The 19,546-nt window shown below is 43.1% G+C and overlaps 1 protein-coding gene across 1 annotated transcript in view; it reads right to left on the minus strand.

The window, feature by feature from the left end:
- Positions 1 to 19,546, minus strand: part of MYRFL (myelin regulatory factor like) — a gene marked incomplete at its 5' end in the record, with an annotated part of 80,491 nt that overhangs the window by 57,412 nt on the left and 3,533 nt on the right. Inside the window, 4 exons of the mRNA XM_081127769.1 lie at positions 832 to 982; positions 7,055 to 7,146; positions 7,946 to 8,186; positions 8,277 to 8,344. Of these exons, the coding sequence (XP_080983895.1) occupies positions 832 to 982; positions 7,055 to 7,146; positions 7,946 to 8,186; positions 8,277 to 8,344 (552 nt within the window). The remainder of the gene's footprint in view (positions 1 to 831; positions 983 to 7,054; positions 7,147 to 7,945; positions 8,187 to 8,276; positions 8,345 to 19,546) is intronic.

The raw sequence follows: 19,546 nt of genomic DNA on the forward strand, positions 1-19,546 counted from the left end.
TTGGTCTTAAGGAAAAGATGTCTTCCTTCTGGTTCATCTTACATAAAAGTCCTAGTGATAACTTTTGCTCTTAAAGAAGTTATATTTGAATTTGGAAAATACCACGAAGGCCCTCAGGTTTGTAGGCCAGCGTTTCTCATTTCATATTGCGTAGGCATTCCTGAAGACTTACGTGGATAAATTAGACACTAAGGAATAAAGAAAAGTATTATAAAGAGTGTTTAAAAGCAAGACTGTGTAAATAAGTCCACATTTGTTTCTTGAAATGATAATGTCATAAGAATAGGATGAAACTTTTCCAGTTTAAGAATGTTTTGTATAGTTTGATTTCAGTCTCTGAATATAAACCCACCAATGACTATGATTACTGCAGGGTATGTTAAAAACAAACTCAGAAATACTGATTGGCAGCATAGATGTTGGAGGAGGAAGGTGTCACTAGCTAAAAATTTACTGTGGCTCCCAAAATGTATTCTCTGGAATTTTAAATTAACTGCAAGATTAAATGTTGGTAATCTGGGAAATCTCCATTTTCCAGATTTTAGTTTCAACTGGACATGTGATCTGAGAAAGATCCCCTCTCCCTCCATTGTTTAGTGGTATATTATAATGAGTTAGAATTACAAGCCTGGATTCCTGAAGGCCAGAAACCCGTGTCCCAGCTATTCATCGGTGAGAAGGCAAAACGTAAGGAGTAAGACACTTTCTCAACGGCCCATCCCATTTGACCAGGGTGGTGTCAAAGCCCAAGTACTTGGCTTTAGTCTTGAGAGTTAGTCCTTTCTCCCCTCACTCTCCAGCCCAACGCAGGGGGTTCCTAAGGCCACTTACAGTTTTTCGTAGTGACTGTTTAATAAACTGTGCCAAGGAACGCTTTGGTATGGCTGCCACTTCAGAGCAGGAGAGCACTGGTCAGCAGGCATCAGGTTCTGTCCCTCACTGCCGTGGTCTTGCATTTCGCTGCTGAAGCTCTTACTTGTCACTGCAGAGAAATAGGTGTGTTAGATCTTTCCCCCAAAGCAGCTTTTCCTGGATTCACAGACAGCCACAAAATGCTAATGAATAGGCCACATAGAAGGCAGCGACCGTGTGGAAAGTGACAAGGATTGGGAGGCAGGAAGCATGTGACAAGCCTTGTTCCCTCATCTATAGAAACAGCAGCTTGAGGTCGGTGATCTCTAAGTGCTGAAGTGAGTATTTGCTGGAAACATTGCCCTCGGTATCTATCTACCCTGCTTCCTGCGCAGTGTCTCCTCACTTCCATTCTGTGTGGCCTCAGTGAAGCCTACCTTCAGCCTGAGGAGGGTAGGAAACCCAGCCAGGCCTGACCAGCCCAAGCACAGAATTCACTATGTGCATCAACGATTGCATCAGGGAGACCCTGGCCTAATCCAATCCTAGCAGAGTGGGTCTCAGCACTCCTGGGAATGCAGGCTCAAAGAGGCCGCGTCTTTTCCATGAGGCTTGACCCTGCGAGATAACATTCCCAAGAGCTGCTGGCACCATTTTGGGACATAGGGGACAAGCCTGTCTGGAAGAAGCCAGCACAGCAGAAGGCACAGTGAGAATGATGGCCACCTAGTCCTGATGGTGTGATTTGAGCTCTGGGATCCAATCCTAAACTTTTGGGTTACAGAAGCCAATAAAGCCTCTGGTTTTGTTTTTGTTTGTTTGTTTGTTTATTTTTTGCTTAAGGCAGTCTGAGGGTTTGGTTTTTGTCTTTTGTTTTTGTTAATTGCAATCAATACATTCTAATTTATTACAGGTCCCAGGTGGCACCAAGATTCTGTGGCCCAACTAGCTGTTTGAACTTAGAAGAGTTATTTATTCACTTAGTGTCTTACTTCCCTCAACTGAGAAACGGAAACTAAAACAGGTGTCCTGCCCAGCTTGAGACATTACACAGCAGAGAGAATGAGAGCAACAGGGCTTTCAGAAGCTGATACCAAGACATGGTGACAGAAAACATCTTGTTAGTATGTGGTATTAACTATATGAAACTGATACTTTTGTATATCAAAAACGGTCAAATAACAGCAATATTATACATGTAAGCTACTATTTTTGCTTAACTTCGCAAGTTGTCTTAACTTAAGTAAGCCTCCTAACTGCACGATTGAACCGCAGATAATTTTTATGCAAATTCAATTGGTACGTTTGCTGTTCCCCTTTTATTTGAACTCCCCACCATTACTCATGCCTGACATCAGGAGGGAAAGGGAAACAGTGATTGTTCATGAGCTCAGGTGCAGGCTATAAGAACCACCCAGAAATATGACATTAGCTCCTACAGAGCGCGCGCTTAGCCCACAGCTTGGAACGTGCAGGGGGGAGTGGCTGGGTTTTCTTTCACTCACCTAACTTTCTTTCTTTATACTTTTACTGAGGATTTCCTAAAATAAATAACAGAGCTGCCTCAGGTTGCTTTTGATCCCAAATGCCACAGAAAACATGTTTTTCTTGGGGTATCACTATCGCATGTCACCTAAGCAACACATCTGTTTTTTTGCTTCTTGTAAATATGGATTTGGGAACAATTTCTCAAAACCCTAAGAAAACTTTTCCCTGCTATGAATAAGGGGGTCAGCAGTGCAAGGAGCCCTGGCTTCTTCATTCCTCTAAAAGTTACCTGGCCTTAAGTATTTTCAAAACTACAACAGCAACAAACCTTTCCAATACTCTCCTGCTTACAGCAAATTCAGAGAAAGGGAGGAACTAGTTCTTCCATCTCTCCTTCCTCTCTCTTCCAATGGAGAGAGAATAAAGGAAGTTCAAGAGCTTCAAGTCTGGAAATGAGTTTCAATCACAACTCTGTGCTTAATGGATATATAATCTTAGGGAAATGGTTTGAGGACTCAGGGCTTCAGTTTCTTCTTCTGCAAAATGGGAGTAACTTTCTGACACCTCCCGGGATTGTTGAAGGGATTCAATGAGTAATGTCTGTTGTAAGTGCTCAGCACAATGTCTGTCACCAGTAAGAGTTTAAACAACGGCGTTATTATCACACGTACTTGTTTCAGCTCAGGTGACTCAGTTATTCCCTAGAAGCCTTGGCAAATACGGCTGTTCTGGGTCTCCATGGAAACGCTATCTGATGTGAGTGAATACCAGCTAATGCAGGCCCTTTCCCTCTCAAGCATGGCAGCAAGGGTGAGGTGCCAGGGAAAGCAACTGAAAGGCCAGCTCCACCCCTGCAGGTGCTGGGAGGGAGGCTGGGCGGTGGGCAGGGGGCATTGTCCTCAAAGATAATGGCATCTCCCACCCTCTCTCCTCATAGCAGCAAGGAAATCGGGGCAGCCACTCCTAAAGGACTGACATAGTTGTGGCTTCTCTGGGAGCTGGCTCTCAGCTGGTGAGCCCCAGGAATGGGAATCTGGGACCACAAGCTCACACTGAAATTCCAGGCACAAACCTGAGCCTATTCAGGGACTAATTAATACTAATAATAATATCTACTATTCCTGTGTGTGTGCTCTGCACCACAGGCACTGTCCCAGGCATTTGACATAGTGTCTCATCAACATTAACTCATCTTCAAGGTAAGGATCCTTTTTTTAATAAACTTTTTTTAAAAATATATTTTTATTGATTTGAGAGGAAAGGAGAGGGAGAGACAGAGATAGAAACATCAATGATGAGAGTCACTGATTGGCTAGCCCGCAACCCGGGCATGTGCCCTGACCGGGAATTGAACCCTGATCGCCTGGATCCTAGGTCGACGCTCAACCGCTGAGCCATGCCCAGCCGGGCTAATAAACTTTCTTTACTGAAGTATAACATACATGATGAAGAGCACACCGATCGTTAGCATACAATCTGATAGCTTTTTATAAAATGCATATTCCAGGTAACTACCACCATCAAGAAATATTACATCCCAGTGCTCCTGCCCTCTTCCCATCACTACTTTCTTCTGCCCAAGAATAATCACTATTTTGAACTCTAACACCACGGAGCAGCTTGTAGAAATGGAATGATAAGATAGTATTCGTATGTGTTGGTTTCTTTTGCCCAACATTATGTTTATGAGATTCACTTATTATTGTTGCAAGCAGCAGTTGTTTGTTCATTTTCGTTGCTGTATAGTATTCCATTGTGTGACTATACCACAATTTATCCTACCTTTGATGGCCATTTGGTTATTTTCAGTTTGTGGTTTTATGAGTAATGCTACTGTAAATACCTTTGCGCGTGTCTTTTAGTGGGCATGTGTATAAATTTCTGTTAGGTGTATTCGAGGAGGGGAATCACTGGGTCATAGGATATGCTTTAGTAGATAAAGCCAAACAGATTTAGAAAGTTATGAGGAAAAGATTCTTAATCTCACTCAGCAAAAGTGAAAATGGGTTTGAAGACCTGAAATAACTCACCTAGGGTCACAGGTGTTAAGAGGAAGAGATGGGAGTCAACCCTTTTTCTTCCCTTCATGCTACACTGAGGATTTCTTAAGAAAACATAGCAGAAAAGAGAAGCAGAAATGTGAAGGCAGCAATCTGCCCAAGCCCCAACCTTTTGGAGAAAACTCATAGCTTGCATTGGAATGACTTTCAAAATATTTTTTATGCATTCTTTTTTTAAAAATCTTGGAAGTGGGTGAAGTAGAACTTACGACTCTTACTTGCCAATCAAGAAAAGTGAGGCTTGAAAGTTCCCTGTTGCTGGAGAGAGGAGACAGAGTCTCCCGACTGCAGTGCGAGTTCAGCCACTGCACCTCTCACTGGGGGCCAAAGGGCACAACTCTGGAGCTGATAAACCCTTTTATATTTGAGGTGCAAACCATATGAGGACATGAACCCTTTTATATTTGGGGTTCAGATTAGGTGGGGCCAGGAACCGTCTCATATTTGACATCCAGACCATGTGGGGTCAGAACCAGCTAATGGGAGCCTGCTCTTGCTTTCTCTCAGAGCAAGATTTTACATCTGCTCACAGCAACCCAGTAATTCTACATTGTTAGCCCTATAAATGGGCATCTTAGAACCATTGGCCAAAGTGAATTGCTTGGGAGAAGGTCACCAGAATATCCTTATTGATTGATTTAGAATATCATCTCACATCAAACACCCTGCCTATAAGACTAGCATAAGCTCCTCCTTCCTCTACCCATGTGACATTTCCCCCGGGACCTTGGTAAAAACCCTCGGCCTCTGCAACACCAAATCCAAGCTCTCTACTAGAAAACTTTTGCTGAAAATATAAACGGTAATGAAAACATGGCACTTGGATTAACTTGAATTTTGCTTTCTTTTTTCCCCCATTATTTTTGGCCCATCTGCTCATTATTGCTCTAGACCTGTTGTCTGGAGCCAGTCATCTTTAGCCAGCTTTCAAGGACCTTTGAATAGGTGCTCAACAAGGGATTCGAGGTTTCCTATCTGCTGGGGCATTTCAGTTAGTCTTCCACGGCTGTTCTCTGGAGATGGTGAGAAATCAAGGCCCTTTCCAGGGACAGGCAGCAGAAATCATCACAGGATGGAGCTTAACTCTGAAACGACCAGGAGATTGAGCAGCAGTCTGGTTAGATGAGGAAACTCTTGGAAGGTTTGGGTGACTTGCCCGGTACTCTCAGTGAGCTGCTGCATCTGTGGGAGAGGGAACAGATGGTTCTCTCATCTGGCCAGGAATTTACTCAGCCTTTTGTGTTTGAGAATCATATTGAGGCTGCAGGCTGGATGCAAGGATCCCTACAGAAATTAGAGTAACCTTTTATAGGAAGGTGGATGGAGAGCTCCATATTATCTGGAAAGGGGCCTTTATTTTGCATTTTGTGTTTCTAGGGTTGAATTAAAAAAAAAAAAAATCAAGCAACTGCTGGCCACAGTGGATCTATATAAAGAAAAGAGCACAGCAAGAGGCTTGGTTGATACAAGGGCTGGATGTCCAGCACGGCTCTGCCACAGCGCTCCCAGGATATGGCCATGTGTAGGACTCAGCTGAGAGGGTGAAGTCATCGTCCACTGAAGGACCCCCAGAGCCTTTGCTTGGGCTGAGGCCAGACATCCCTAAAAGGACTAGCTCTTATATAGCCACGAAAGGCAAAAACAGCAACATAAGTGGGTGAGAAAGTCTCATGTCTCTCCTTTCAGGGTGGGATAAACCTCTAGAACTGGGGGACAATAGTGGGAGAGGGAGCCCCAAGAGGGAAATCTTGGACTTCTTGCCAAGCTGACGCATGGGAATATAAGACATGTGACTTGGTCCCTGAATTTGGAGTGCTAGTCACACTGCCTACGCTTGATTATTTACACTGGCTGATAGAATTGGCGTGTAGTATTATTCTTTTCTCTAGCAAGTGCCATAGCATTTACTCTGAAAATTCTGAAGTTCAAGGCTCCAGAGTCAAAGACCCCAGTTTTTCTCAACTTGATCAGGTCTCTAAGCTCAAAACATAATGTGTCACGTTATATAAAATAAAGAACAAGGTAGGCTGACCACGTGGGCATCAAATGATTGTGCTAAAAGACTTCTAAAATGATGTTACAAAATAACAAAGATCTACTGGGAACCTGCTAATCTGAAGTGAGTTCTAGGGAAGCTCAACTTTCTTTCTTCCTGCCCCACTGGAGAAATCTAAAGTCTGCTTCTCAGAGTACCTTCCATGAGCCAGCAGCATCCATCCCCTGAGAGGATCTCAGACCCCACCTCAGGCTTGCTGAACCAGATGTGCATTGTCCCATGTCCCATGTTATCTGTGTGCACTGCAGCTGAAAAAGATGGCACTGGACAAAGCAATGAGCCCCAGCAGGCTCTTGAAGGTGCTGCCAGCTGTACAGCTTCCCCAGGCCTGGGGTCTGGGTCCTCTGAGACACATTGCCCCTGCAATTGAAAGGGCTGATGTTTCATCTCCAGCAGACAGACAGAATGGCATCTCTTCCTGGGAGCTCCTGTATGACCCCCCTAAGAATCCATGAAACACGTCAAGAGGGAAGAAATAAACTCCCCCCGCCTATCACTGCCCTTCTATGAGAGAAAATCATTTGTAAGGCTGTGCCAAGGCTGTTAAAAAAGCCCTGATTGAATGGGCAGGGCAGTGACAGGTCCCAGGTTGGCTCACTTGGTCTGGAGTCATGGGCCCACATTTGACAGTCCCCGGAGTCCTCCGGCACCTGTGTGCACTTTCTCTTCTTTGTTGGTGGCAACGAAGCTCTAAAATCAAGAAACCAAAATGAAGGTTAGGGTCCTCCTTTGTTCTCCTTGTTCCAGTAAATAAAATTTAATGTTCCAGGTCTCTGCTCTCTGCCTTCCTAAGTCTAATTCTAACAAGTTAAGGTTCCGTGAGCCCTACTAGTCTGCAAAACCAGGACCATGCATGGAGTGGACAAAGCAAGACCCTATTCCATGAGTCCTGCTGGTCTCAAACTTCATTTTCTTCTACCAAATGGGCCTGCGATTCACCTACTTGATATATAAACTGGCAAAGGCCGACGTCGGCTTGAGACAGAGAAGATACGGACTTAAAATACAGGTATACATTTTACACTGGACTTTTTTTTTTTTTCCACATGGAATTTTACCACAATTTTTGTTGGCCTTTACTCCTTTTGCCATCTTTTAGGTCCAAAATGAGAAATGAAAGGGACAAAAGGGGGAGAGGAAGGAAAAGAAAAGAAAGGACTATGAATGAATGTTTAATTAACAGATATTTTCCTGAGAGCTCAGTCACAAATTCCCTTGGGTATCTAGCTGGGGCTGCACATGCAAACAGGGCTTCCTCCATCCCCCAGAACCTCCCTACATATTCCTGACACTTTAGCTTTTCACTGAAGGAGGAGGACCTTGGGTTTAGTGCGTTTTTAATTAAAAGGTGGTCTAAAGCCCAGAGCCGGGGCCTGGCCCTGTGTGATAGCTGTCTCAACACTGCCATCTCCTGGACAGGCGCTGCTGTCGCTCTCTCCGGCCCGCCGCGGGCAGGCTGCCCGAGGTCCTTCCTAAGTATCTTGCTTACCCAGGGCTGTGGCATAGAGGCTGCTGATGGAAAGAACAACTTATCCCCAGATGAGAGCACACGGACTGGCCCAGGGCGGTGGCGGGATGGCCGGTGTTGGCGCGGCAGGTGTGAAAGTCGCTGTGCACAAGGCCCGGGGCGCTGGGTTCCCACGAGCTCTGCGGGGGGCGCTCGGGCAGCGGCCCAGGTGCAGCCGCAGGATGGAGAGGAGCTGGGGTTCCCCGAGCCGGGCAGCAGGCACCTGGGGGACACGCAGGTGAGAAGGGTCCCTCTCCCTCACCGCCCAGGGCTGAAGAAAGTGCACGTTGCGCGGGAGGCGGAGGGCACTCACCTTTGACCTGTGGAGGGGAGCAGGAGTCTGATGTAGAGTAGGGGGGGGTGTCCGGGAGCCCGCGTTGCCTGAGGATGAGAGACATGCGTTGCTTTGCTGTTGTAACCTGTTCCATCATTATATTTTTGTCACAAATGGAAGGCGGCTCTCAGTGTGCGGCACCCCCAGGGATGGTTCCAGGGGCTCCAGGGGCCAAGGCGCCAGACCATGCCCAGTGTCCTGTGTTAAATGACTGGGCTTTGCATCCCAGCTGTTCCACTTCTTAGCTGTGTATCTATAAACAAGTGCTTGGCCCGGCCGGGCGTGGCTCAGCCGTTGAGCGTGGACCTAGGATCCAGGCGATCGGGGTTCGATTCCCGGTCAGGGCACATGCCCAGGTTGTGGGCTCGATCAATGACTCTCTCATCATTGATGTTTCTCTCTCTCTCTCCCTCTCCCTCTCCTTTCCTCTCTCTGAAATCAATAAAGATATATTTTTTAAATAAATAAATAAACAAACAAACAAGTGCTTGGCCTTTCCAGGCCTTGGTTTCCTCACCTACAAATGGGAATAATCATTGCTCTTTCCTCAGAGCTTCATTGTGACAATTAAAGATTCTGTGTATAAACCCATAATGCCCCAAACCCACAGAATACTCAGGAAACTTTAATTAACATTATTATTGCTTTTTAACATTCTCAAAGCACTTACACCAGAGCGATGGTTGTGCAGACTGTTTTGGGCCAAGACAATGTAACATATCACGACTAAAGCAAGGGCTTTCCATCTGTGCTCTGGGAGATCTCAGAGTTCTTGGAAGGAGCTCAGGGGTTTTATAAAAGAAAAAAAAATTAATGCCTGGGGAGGGGGGAAATCATAACATTTGTATATTGAGGTACAAGTAAAATTTCATTTTAAAAAATGAGTACCACCACTAGCAAAGTGTGAAAACTTCTATTCTGAAAAGCCCACAAGTCCCTTATGGCTCAGAAACTCTGTGATTCCAAGTCACACTTAAGCACCAACACCATCCACTTGATTCTCTTGCTAGAGAGTAAGCTGTCTTGTTCTTCTTGGCTGCCTTTATTATTTATTAGGAAAGTTATGTTTTCCTCTCGAATCATTCCTTTATAGTTTATTCACCTCTTCTTAGTAAGGGAAGAGAGAACATACATTTACGGTTCTCCAAAAACCCCACCCAAATGAAAGTAAAGGAATAAAGATGCATAAACACGAAAAGACATAGGGCCCCTGAGCAGAGACCACACCAGGCCGTATTTCAACGACACTGATGCAGACAGAATTAGTATGAATGGTGACTGGATCAGCAGGACAGGAAAAGCAAAAACAAGACTTCCTGGGGATGGCAAAGGGGACATAGGAGCCAACAGGAAGTTATCCAATTAAAATACAACCCCAGGAAAGCCCAAGACATTGGAGTTACCAGGAGCCTCTGAATTCAGGGCTAAGATGGGGCTGAGAATAATAGGACTGAATGAAAGTTAGATGAAGGGACAGCCGGACCCTTAGATCTGCTTCCCCAACCCATAGAGCCAGGCAACTACCTCCATCTTCCCAACAGAAGCAGAAAAAGCTTACTCTCTGGGGAAATGAATCCAAGGAGACTGTGGAGCTACTGGGCTAAAAATGGAAAGATTAATTAAAAGTCCAAATGCTGAACTGTGAGACATTTCCTCAACTTGGCTTTGCAGGCATCCAAGCAGATTTCCCACAATGAGAAATCTGAAGGTTGTTCCTCAGAAAAATAGGATGTCCTCAGGAGGGGAAATGATATTTTTAATTCACCCAAGAAAATGGCCAGTCCCTGCCTGGTCACCCTACAATGAAGCTCATCCTTTGAGAAGAATGGCTTGCACAGAGAATATCTTAAACATGAACAAACAATGAAGGAACAGACGTTTTCAAAAAGGCCTTTCACGTTAAAGACGGAGAACAAACAGGTAGATAAATCAGGAGTGCAAAAGAATCACAAAAAGTTCTTCTGTTTCTGATATGACTGGTAAGCTCCTACTAGACCTGACCCTCCAACAGATAAAAACTATGAACTCTGGGGAAAAAATTTAAATTTACCCCAAAACAATGGAAAGTGGGCAAAAGCAAGAAGATTCTGGAGGGGCACTGAAACTTGGACAAAGGTAATGGCATAAGATGAGTTACCTGTTTACAGCTCTTAGTCTTAGGGCTGGTTGAAGTCAGAACCACAAATCAGCTAAAATGCCAATAGAAACCTATAATCTTTCCGGCCTAAGGAACCAGAGAACAGAGTCAGAGGCAAACCCAGTTGCTGAAAGTGAAAGGGGAATCTTGGAAAAGAGATATTTAGAGAGAAGAAACCACAGATTCTGTGGATAAACTCTGCCTGAGTGTCTGACCGACTCCTGAAGCCAACCATGTGTGGAGCTAACTGCACACAGCCCAGCCAAGGCAAATAAGGACTGAATTGAAATTTGAGCTACTGCCCAAGAGATAGACTTTACAAATTGAGTCTAAGCAAAGTAGTTACCTGGTAAAACAAAAATATGTATACTCTTCCGAGGAATATTTAAAAATGCCCACATTCACAATGTCCAGGATACAATGAAGAATTCCTCAGTGACTCAGTAGGAATAAGCATCTTTTGATTACCAACTCTAAGTTGATAAATAAACTAAGAAAACAACTCCTAAAAGAATGTTATCCATAAACATGCAATTCATTATTACAACAACAACAAAATGAGAATTACTGGATAAAGAAACAGGAAAACTCAGCCCAGCCTCAAGGGAAAGAACAGTCAGTGGACACCAATCCAAAAATGATACAGATACTGGATTAGCAAACAAGGATTTTTAAGCAGCTACTGTAACTCAGCTTAATGGAGTTGAAGAAAATGTGTTTATAAAAAATTTCAAAAATACAAAATCTCTGCATAGATATAGAAACTATAAAAAAGAATTAAAGAAAGCTCTGCAATTGAAGACAATTTTAGATATGAAAATTAAAAAATTAAAAATCATGGGGGCATAAGGGAACTTGAAGACAGATCAATAGATATTATACAATCTAAAGAACAGAGAAAAAAATGAATTAAAAAATAGGGAGAGAAAAAGAGATTCAGGAACTTGCGGAGAGGGTGAAGCAGAAAACTAAAGATATAATGGCCAAAAACTTCCTAAATTTGGTAAAAGACATAAGTGTATAGGTTCAAGAAGCTCAGCAAATCTTAAGCAAGGTAGATCTGGAGAAAACCACATCTAGATCATTGAAATTACATAGCCGTAAACCAAAAATAAAGAGAAATCCTCAAAAGTAGCCAGAGGAAAACAAGATATTATACGTAGGGTAATGATGATTCACATGATCAGTGGCTTCTCATCAAAGTCTCCAGAGGCAATAAGTGCTATAGAAAATCTTTAAAGTGCTATAGAAAATCAAAACTGGCAATCTAGAACTTTATATTCAATGAAAATATCCTTCAAGAATGAAAGCAGCCCGGCCGGGCGTGGCTCAGTGGTTGAGCATCTACCTAGGATCCAGGCGATCAGGGTTCAATTCCCGGTCAGGGCACATGCCCGGGTTGCGGGCTCGATCCCCAGTTAGGGGCGTGCAGGAGGCAGCCGATCAATGACTCTCTCATCATTACGTTTCTCTCTCTCTCTCCCTCTCCCTTCCTCTCTCTGGAATCAATAAAGATATGTTTAAAAAAAAAAAAGAATGAAAGCAAAATAAACACATTGTTAGATAAAAAGAATTTGGGGGGGGGTTGGTCCTCACCTGAGGATATTTTTCCCATTGCTTTTCAGAGAGAGAATGAAAGAGAGGGAGGGAGAGATGGGAGAAGGGGGGGGGGAGAAAGAGAGACATCTATATGAGAGAGACACATCGATTGGTTGCCTCCCACAGGCACCCCTACCGGGGGTGGGAATCGAACTGCAACCCAGGTACATGTCCTTGACCAGGAATTCAATCCCAGAACTTTTGGTGCATGGACCAATGTTCTAAACACTGGGCAACACCGGCCAGGGCAAAAAAAACCACAATTTTTAAAAAATGTTTTTATTGATTTCAAAGAGAGGACGGGAGAGTGAGATAGAAACATCAATGATGAGAGCTATTGATTGGCTGCCTCCTGCACGCCCCCTGCTGGGGGTCGAGCCCGAAACCCCAGCCTGTGCCCTGACCGGGAATTGAACCGCGATCTCCTGGATCCTAGATGGATGCTCAACCACGCCAGCCAGGCAAAAAAAAACAATTTTTAAGTGAATCCATGAACACATATGCACAATAAAGAAATGTTAAAGACATTATTTAGGCCAAAAGGAAATGACAGATGAAAACTTGAAACTTTAGGAAGAAATGCAGAGAATAAAAAATTGTATATGTATGAATGCAAATTACTTTTTCTCTTTATTTAAAATGCATAGGACTGTAGCAAGCAAAAATTATGACATTCTCTTGTAGTTTATAATATGTGTAGTTATAATACTTAGGACAACTATAGCATAGAGGATGGGAATGGGGGGAATGGAATAATACAATTGAAGGTTCCACATTTTCTGTAGGTAATATTAAGTTATTAAAATGTATAAAGCAAGAACAGCAATATAAAAACATCATTTAGATAAAAGGTGGTAGAAATATCTAAAAGGGTTAAAAAGCATCTGCTTCTGGGAGAGCCAAATTCAGACATATGGGAATAAGGCAGAGCATTGCTGGTTTTCATTATAAGCCATATATATTGCACCATTTTACTTCTTAATTTCTGAACATGTATAACTCTTATAAATCTATATTTTGAATGTGGTGATTGACTCTGTGATCTTCCAATGCCACTTTCAAGATTCTAGGCAGTTAAGTTACCTTTACATTAGCAGCACCACTGAACTCAGTAATGTGAGTAAAAACTAAAAATCATAAGTAAATTATCAGTTTACTCAAGAAATAGGGCATGGCATTCTAGAAGCAGGAATGCATGCTCCCTTCCTTTGTGGAGAACCAAAGGCCCCTGGGCCGAGTGGCAGCAATATGTGTTGGTAATTTTAAAATGAAAATTTTTTAAATTTTAAATGCATTCCTTAAACTGTACTCTCCCTTCCAAAACTCATCACAGCTACTCCTTTATTTCATTGTATTCCATGCTTGATGCATTTTAATATATTGAGAGTTCTTTTTAATTGCAGTTCTTTTCAGAGAATTTGAGTGAAGAATTAATGATAGCTACTTTCAAAACTAAGAAAACTATTTAAAATAAGTAAGCAAATTGTTAAACAAGGGCAATGATTAACTTCCAGAAAAACACTGCTATTTGGGACTGCTTTAAACTGCTAACTCTTTCCTAATCACAGGCACCACATCAGGAATCCCAGGAATGCCCCTGAGACTCTTTTGTGACTTCCTGTTCTGACTTTACCTATTAAATCAAAGGGATTTTCATGAAGTGGGCCTACGAAGCAACAGATACCATGGGTCACTCCTTGAGGGGCCATCCCTGTCTCTAGCTTCTGTAGGAAACAGTTGTAAAAATAAAAAATAAAATTAGAGTAACTTGCCTGAGACACACAACGTGCTTTGTGTTTTGAAGGATGAACGGAGAAAAGCAGTCCCTTGGAGGCTGCATGCCAGGCAAACCCAAAGAGAGGGTGCAAAACAGGCTTCACGCTCGCTCTGGCTGAGGTTATACACATTCCTGACATCTGCGTGCTGCCCCGGGGCAGCCAGCGTTTCTTCCAGATTGCAGCCAGGGTTGAGCAAGAATTTATTGAGTGCCTAGTATGTGCTTATGGCTCACTACACAGGGCACGCGGCATTAAGACACGGGCCTCATGTGAATATCCAGCTAACACTACTCGAGACCCAACAGTCCAATCCCCAGTCTTCTTCAATGACGCCCCAGTGCCTTCGCACACCCACTGCCCCCTCGCACGGTGAGCTCGGCTTAGCACAGTTCCTGGTACAAAGCTAAGTGCCTGGTGCTTCGTAAGCATGAATATCTGCATTTTTACACTACATATAGTCATATATATACTACTATATATATAAATTCATGTATCGAGAGAGGGCTTTCCTGACCACCCACTCTAAAATGGCAGCCTGCCCCCACCCCTCACTTTCTGCCCCCTCACCTCATGCTTACTTTTCTTATCTTGCTGAACCACTTTGTACCACATGCCATTGTCTTTCCCTTCCCACTAGAGTGGCAATCGAGCAGTAGAGTGCCGTCAGGGAAGGAACGGGAAGGGTCACCCAGGAAGAGGTAATAAGGAAATACATTGTCTGTAGAGAATTTTAAAACAATCCTTAAGCCTGCTTTTTTTTTTATCACCACGCACCACCAACTCAGAGAAAAATGCCTGGGTGCCCTGCCAGGGCAGATGGCCTCCTACCACATTGCCCTGAGAAGGGTTTCATCTATTTTGTTCACGGTTGTAACCCATTACCCAACTGTAAAAATTGTTATTGAAAGTATTTTCTCCAGTTTTTCATGTGTGTGATCTATCCTTCCACATGGACATTCACATGTCTTAATAGTGTGTGTATGTCTGTGTGTGTGTGTGTCCTGCATAGTGTCCTGTTGTGAGCACATGGTAGATACTCAATAAATACTACTTGACTGAGCTTAGTTAGGGTTTGTACCCACCACTCAGAACTTGGGACAGGAAAGGGGAGGTAACCCAAGAAAATTATTTCATGACAGGGCAGCAGGAGGCAAGGAAAGCATGGTGCCACGCCTCCCCTCTAGCCCTATGTCAGCAAATGCAAGGACTCTGACCCCGTCCCCACCCCTCCTCTGCTGCTTTAGAAATAGGTAATCTGTTTAGAGAACCTGTTCTGGGCCAGGCACTGCACTTGCCCTCTGCAGGTGCTTATTCATCTGGTCTCTCTCCTGCCACCACATGAAAGGTACTGGTATTGTGCCTATTCCACAGGCAGTGAAACTGAGGCTCCAGGAGGTTATTCATCCCACCTCTAGTCAAGCTGGAGTCAGGTGGTCTACCGCCAGAGCTCATGCTCTACAGAACACGGCGTTTTCAATACGGACTGTCCTAATCAAATTTAAAACTGTAGGTTATTTCATTCTCCACAAATACCTTTAGGATCGAGAAATTTCCAGTAATGTTCTAGCCCAAGATTCTGTTTAGTCTTTCTCCTACTGACTCAATTTGAACCCAGAAGTCAAACCGGTCAATGAAGTCAAGCAGCCTTTAATGAGCTCTTCTCGCAGAACTACTCATGTTGCCTCCCTGCCTTTCTCAGCATCACAGTCAAGAGCGTATCAGCCCCACTCTACCGGTCGTGGAACTAAACAAGCAGCTGGTCATTGACTCCTAACTCCTTTTGCCATCCAACCCCAATAAACCAAGTCCTAAGTAAATCTCAGAATAGTAGACGCTTAAGCTCAACCATTAGAATGAAATTCAATGAAACCTGGAGGTTTTTTTTAACTATACCTTGTTATTGATTTCAGAGAGAGGAAGGGAGAGGGAGAGAAAGAGATGGAAACATCAATGATGAGAGAGTCACTGATCGGCTGCCTCCTGCACGCCCCCTGCTGGGGATCGAGCCCGCAGCCCGGGCATGTGCCCTGACCAGGAATTGAACCGCGATCTCCTGGATCCTAGGTCCACGCTCAACCGCTGAGACAGAAACCTGGAGTTGATTCCTCATGGACCTAATGTGTCTCTGAGGTCCCCTCCCATGAAGTCACTGTGAATAGGTGTCACTTCACAAGTTTTCCAAGGAAACAAAGTCTGCTTTGAAGATGCACTAGTCTGTTTTCCAGGGTCTTCCTTTCTCTACACACACACACACACACACACACACACACTTCATTTCCTTTTTCACTGCATCCTCCAGAGTGTTATGCTCTCCTCTAAATATCTAGCCTCCCTCCCTCCAAGCAGCTCTCCCCACCTGGACATTGCCCATTGTGTCCAACTAGCACAGCTCCCCTTGTCTCTAGTAGGGAACTGGCTGGATAACCCAGGGACTCAGAGAGGACTTCATTCTGCTCCTCCTGGGCAGACAGCTGCCCTGGACTCAGCCACACAGGAAATAAAGGGTAAGAGCAATTTTCAGAAACCTTCACATGCCAACAGGACTGCTCCAGTCCAGCATACCAATCAGATTCCCACAGAAACATGATGATCCCTGAGCAGCATAACCCATTGCTCATCCATGGGTACATGCCTCCCAGAAGGGGTTCCTGGCCAAATAAGTGTGAAGAACACTACATTTTCCTTCCAAGTTGAACATTAGCACAGCGAAGGTTCTAAAAAGTATTACAGTAAAGAATATCATTTAATTTTAAGCCAATGAGTCATAAGTTTATTTATTGATCATGGAACTTTTTTTTTTTTTCCCCCACAGCATTTCATGGGACCAGTTTTCCACAGAGCAGCATTCTGGGGCATGTATTTTACAGAGCCAAGAATTCCATTTTTTAATACATTTGAGATTTGAAGATCTGCCTGTGAGATTCAAACTGGCTCTCGGTACATTTGCAGCTACACAGTCTCTTCAATGGTTTAAAGAGTTGTCACAGACATTTTTTCAAAGCACAATTTATAGGCAATATAATAGAGGAAGAGTCATCAGATCTGTAGGAACCTCAGGTGTGGATTTCAGCTCTGCTACTAGCCATGAGCCTAGGCAAGAAAACCTCCATCTCAGGGCTGTCGGAAGGAATGCAGCTAACCTGCAAAAAGAGCCTGGTGTTTAGAAACACCCCACACTTAGAGTATTTGAGTAGGTTGCACAGATGTCATGCTCATTGAACCAGCCCTACAACCCTGCCATCATAAACTGGGCCTGTTTCCACTTGTTCTCTCAGATTTTTATTGCAGCCCCGCTGAACTGCGTGCACCTGAGCAGTTTTTATCAAGCAAGGACAGGTTACCTGATCATAGAACTTTTCTTTAATGGGCGTGAACTCTGACAATCTTTGCAAACTATGGATGGCTCAGATCTGTCCTGAGTCACACCTTTTGGCAGATTACTTTAGACACATTTAATATATTTCCTTAAGGGTCACAATCCTCCAAAATATCACTTAAAATATCAATTAATCTAAAAGATGCCTGTGGAAGAAAGGGCATGTATTCTAGAGCCAGACACGTTTTAATCCCAGCTTTGCCACTTATTTACTTACAGAGAGTTACTTAACCTCATTGAACCTCTGCCTCCTCATTTGTAAAATATGGACAACCGTGTGCCTATTTGACAGAGTTTGTTAAGAGAGTGAAATGTATAAAATCAAATATGTAATTAAATAAGCCAATAGGTAAAGTGCCAAGAACACTCCCCAACACTTGGTAAGTGCTCAACAATATTTACTCCCTCCTTTAGTTCACCTTCACACCCCTCCTATACCACACCCCAAAGGTAGAGTGACTATGATTGAGCAAACCAATAGCAATAGCCTATAGGGAGATGCCTCTGGTCCTGCAGGAAAGATCATTATTATCATGGGGACTAAGATTATATGGCAGACTTCAGAACTCCCAGGTAAAAAGACAGCTCTTCAAATAAGACTTTTGTTCACTTTTCCCCCCAAATAGCTAAAGTTCTCTCTGCTAGTATTCAAAGTGATTCTGATGATTAAACAGAACCCTGGTGGAATCAGCTGTACCTTCTCTTAAGAAGTCACATAGGAGAGAGAGACTAGAATTCATCTGGCAGGTTGTTTCCAGGTCAGCAATGGTAAGGTTATATCCACTGCCCTCCCTCCCCACAGGAATTCACGCCTGTTGCTTGGATGGAGTGAGAGGAATGTGAGAGCAGGCACAGGGCAACTAGTGTCTGGGTTCAGCTCACACGCAGTGCCTGGAGCAGAACAGCAGGCTCAAAGTGTGGACTCAAGCTTGTGGCAACTTACCAGTTGTGTGTGTGTGTGTGTGTGTGTGTGTGTGTATGTGCATGTGTATAGCTTGCAAAATGTTCAGTTCCCTTTCTTCCCATGGTCATTTGGCAAGGATGTTTTTATTGGCAAAGAGCAACAAGATCCAGGTACCAGAAATATCTGCAAACAAGTTTCCCCATTACTACTGAAATTCAGGTCTGGTTTCACTGTCTTTCTTTGATGGGGAAAGGAGGGCATTTACAGGGGGCTTAATAACAGAATGGAGATGACACAAGAGGGTCAGTAAACTTGAAGATAGATCAATAGAAAGTATCCAATATAAACAACAGAGAAAAAAAGATTGGAAAAAAAAAATCAAATGAGATTCAGGGCCCTGTGTTCATTATTGAAGGTCTAATGTTTGTATCATTGGAGCCCTGGGAAAAAGAAAGAAAAATGTTGGTACAGAAAAATAAATATGAAGAAATAATAGCTGGAAACTTCCCAGATGTAGTGAAAACATAAATTTACAGATTCAAAAAGTTGAGCAAATCCCAATCAGTGTAATTTTCAAGAAAACCATGCCCATCCCCAGCCATATCATAATAAAAACTGCCGGGAACTGAAGATAAAGAAACTATCTTGCAGCTGGAGAAAGATGACATATTATATATAAGAGAACGAATAACTTTCTTATCAGAAACCATGGAGGTCAGGAGATAGTAGGTCAAAATGTTTTAAGTGCTGGGAAGAAAAGAACTTAGAACCAAAATTCCTAAATCCACAATCATTCTTAAAGGCTTTACCATTCCTCTCACAGTGATAGACAAACGTAGACAAATATCAGCAAGGATACAGAAGACCTGAACAATAATGTCAACCAATTTGACCTAATTAGCATTTATAGAACACTCTACCCAATAGCTGAATCACTATCTTGATGACTGTTCCATCAAGATAGATCAGACCTTGGGTTATAAAGTAAATCTTAACAAATTTAAAAGAATTAGAATCATAAGCATGTTCTCCATCATAATGGAATTAAACCAGAAATCAGTAACAGAAAAATATATGGAAAATTCCCAAACATTTAGAAATTAAATGACAAAATTCCAGCAACCCATGAGTCAAAGAGGATATCAAGGAAAACTAGAAAATCTCTTGAGCTGAAAGAAAATTAAAATATACCATATCAAAAACAGAGGGGCAGCTAAAACCATACAGAAAGGGAAATGTATAGCACTGCATATTTAAATTAGGAAACAAAAAATGGCCTCACATCAAGAACTAAAATCTAGCTTCCACCTTAAGAAACTAGAAAAAGAAGAGCAAACTAAATCCAAAGCAAGCAGTAGAAGAAAATAATAAAAATATAAGAGTAAAAATCAGTGAAATTGAAAACAACCAAAATGAAGAAAATCAATGAAATCAAAAGCCTCTTATTTTAAAAGA

The sequence above is a fragment of the Miniopterus schreibersii genome (assembly GCF_964146895.1).
Source record: "Miniopterus schreibersii genome assembly, chromosome: 2".
NCBI classification, from domain to species: Eukaryota; Metazoa; Chordata; class Mammalia; order Chiroptera; family Miniopteridae; genus Miniopterus; species Miniopterus schreibersii.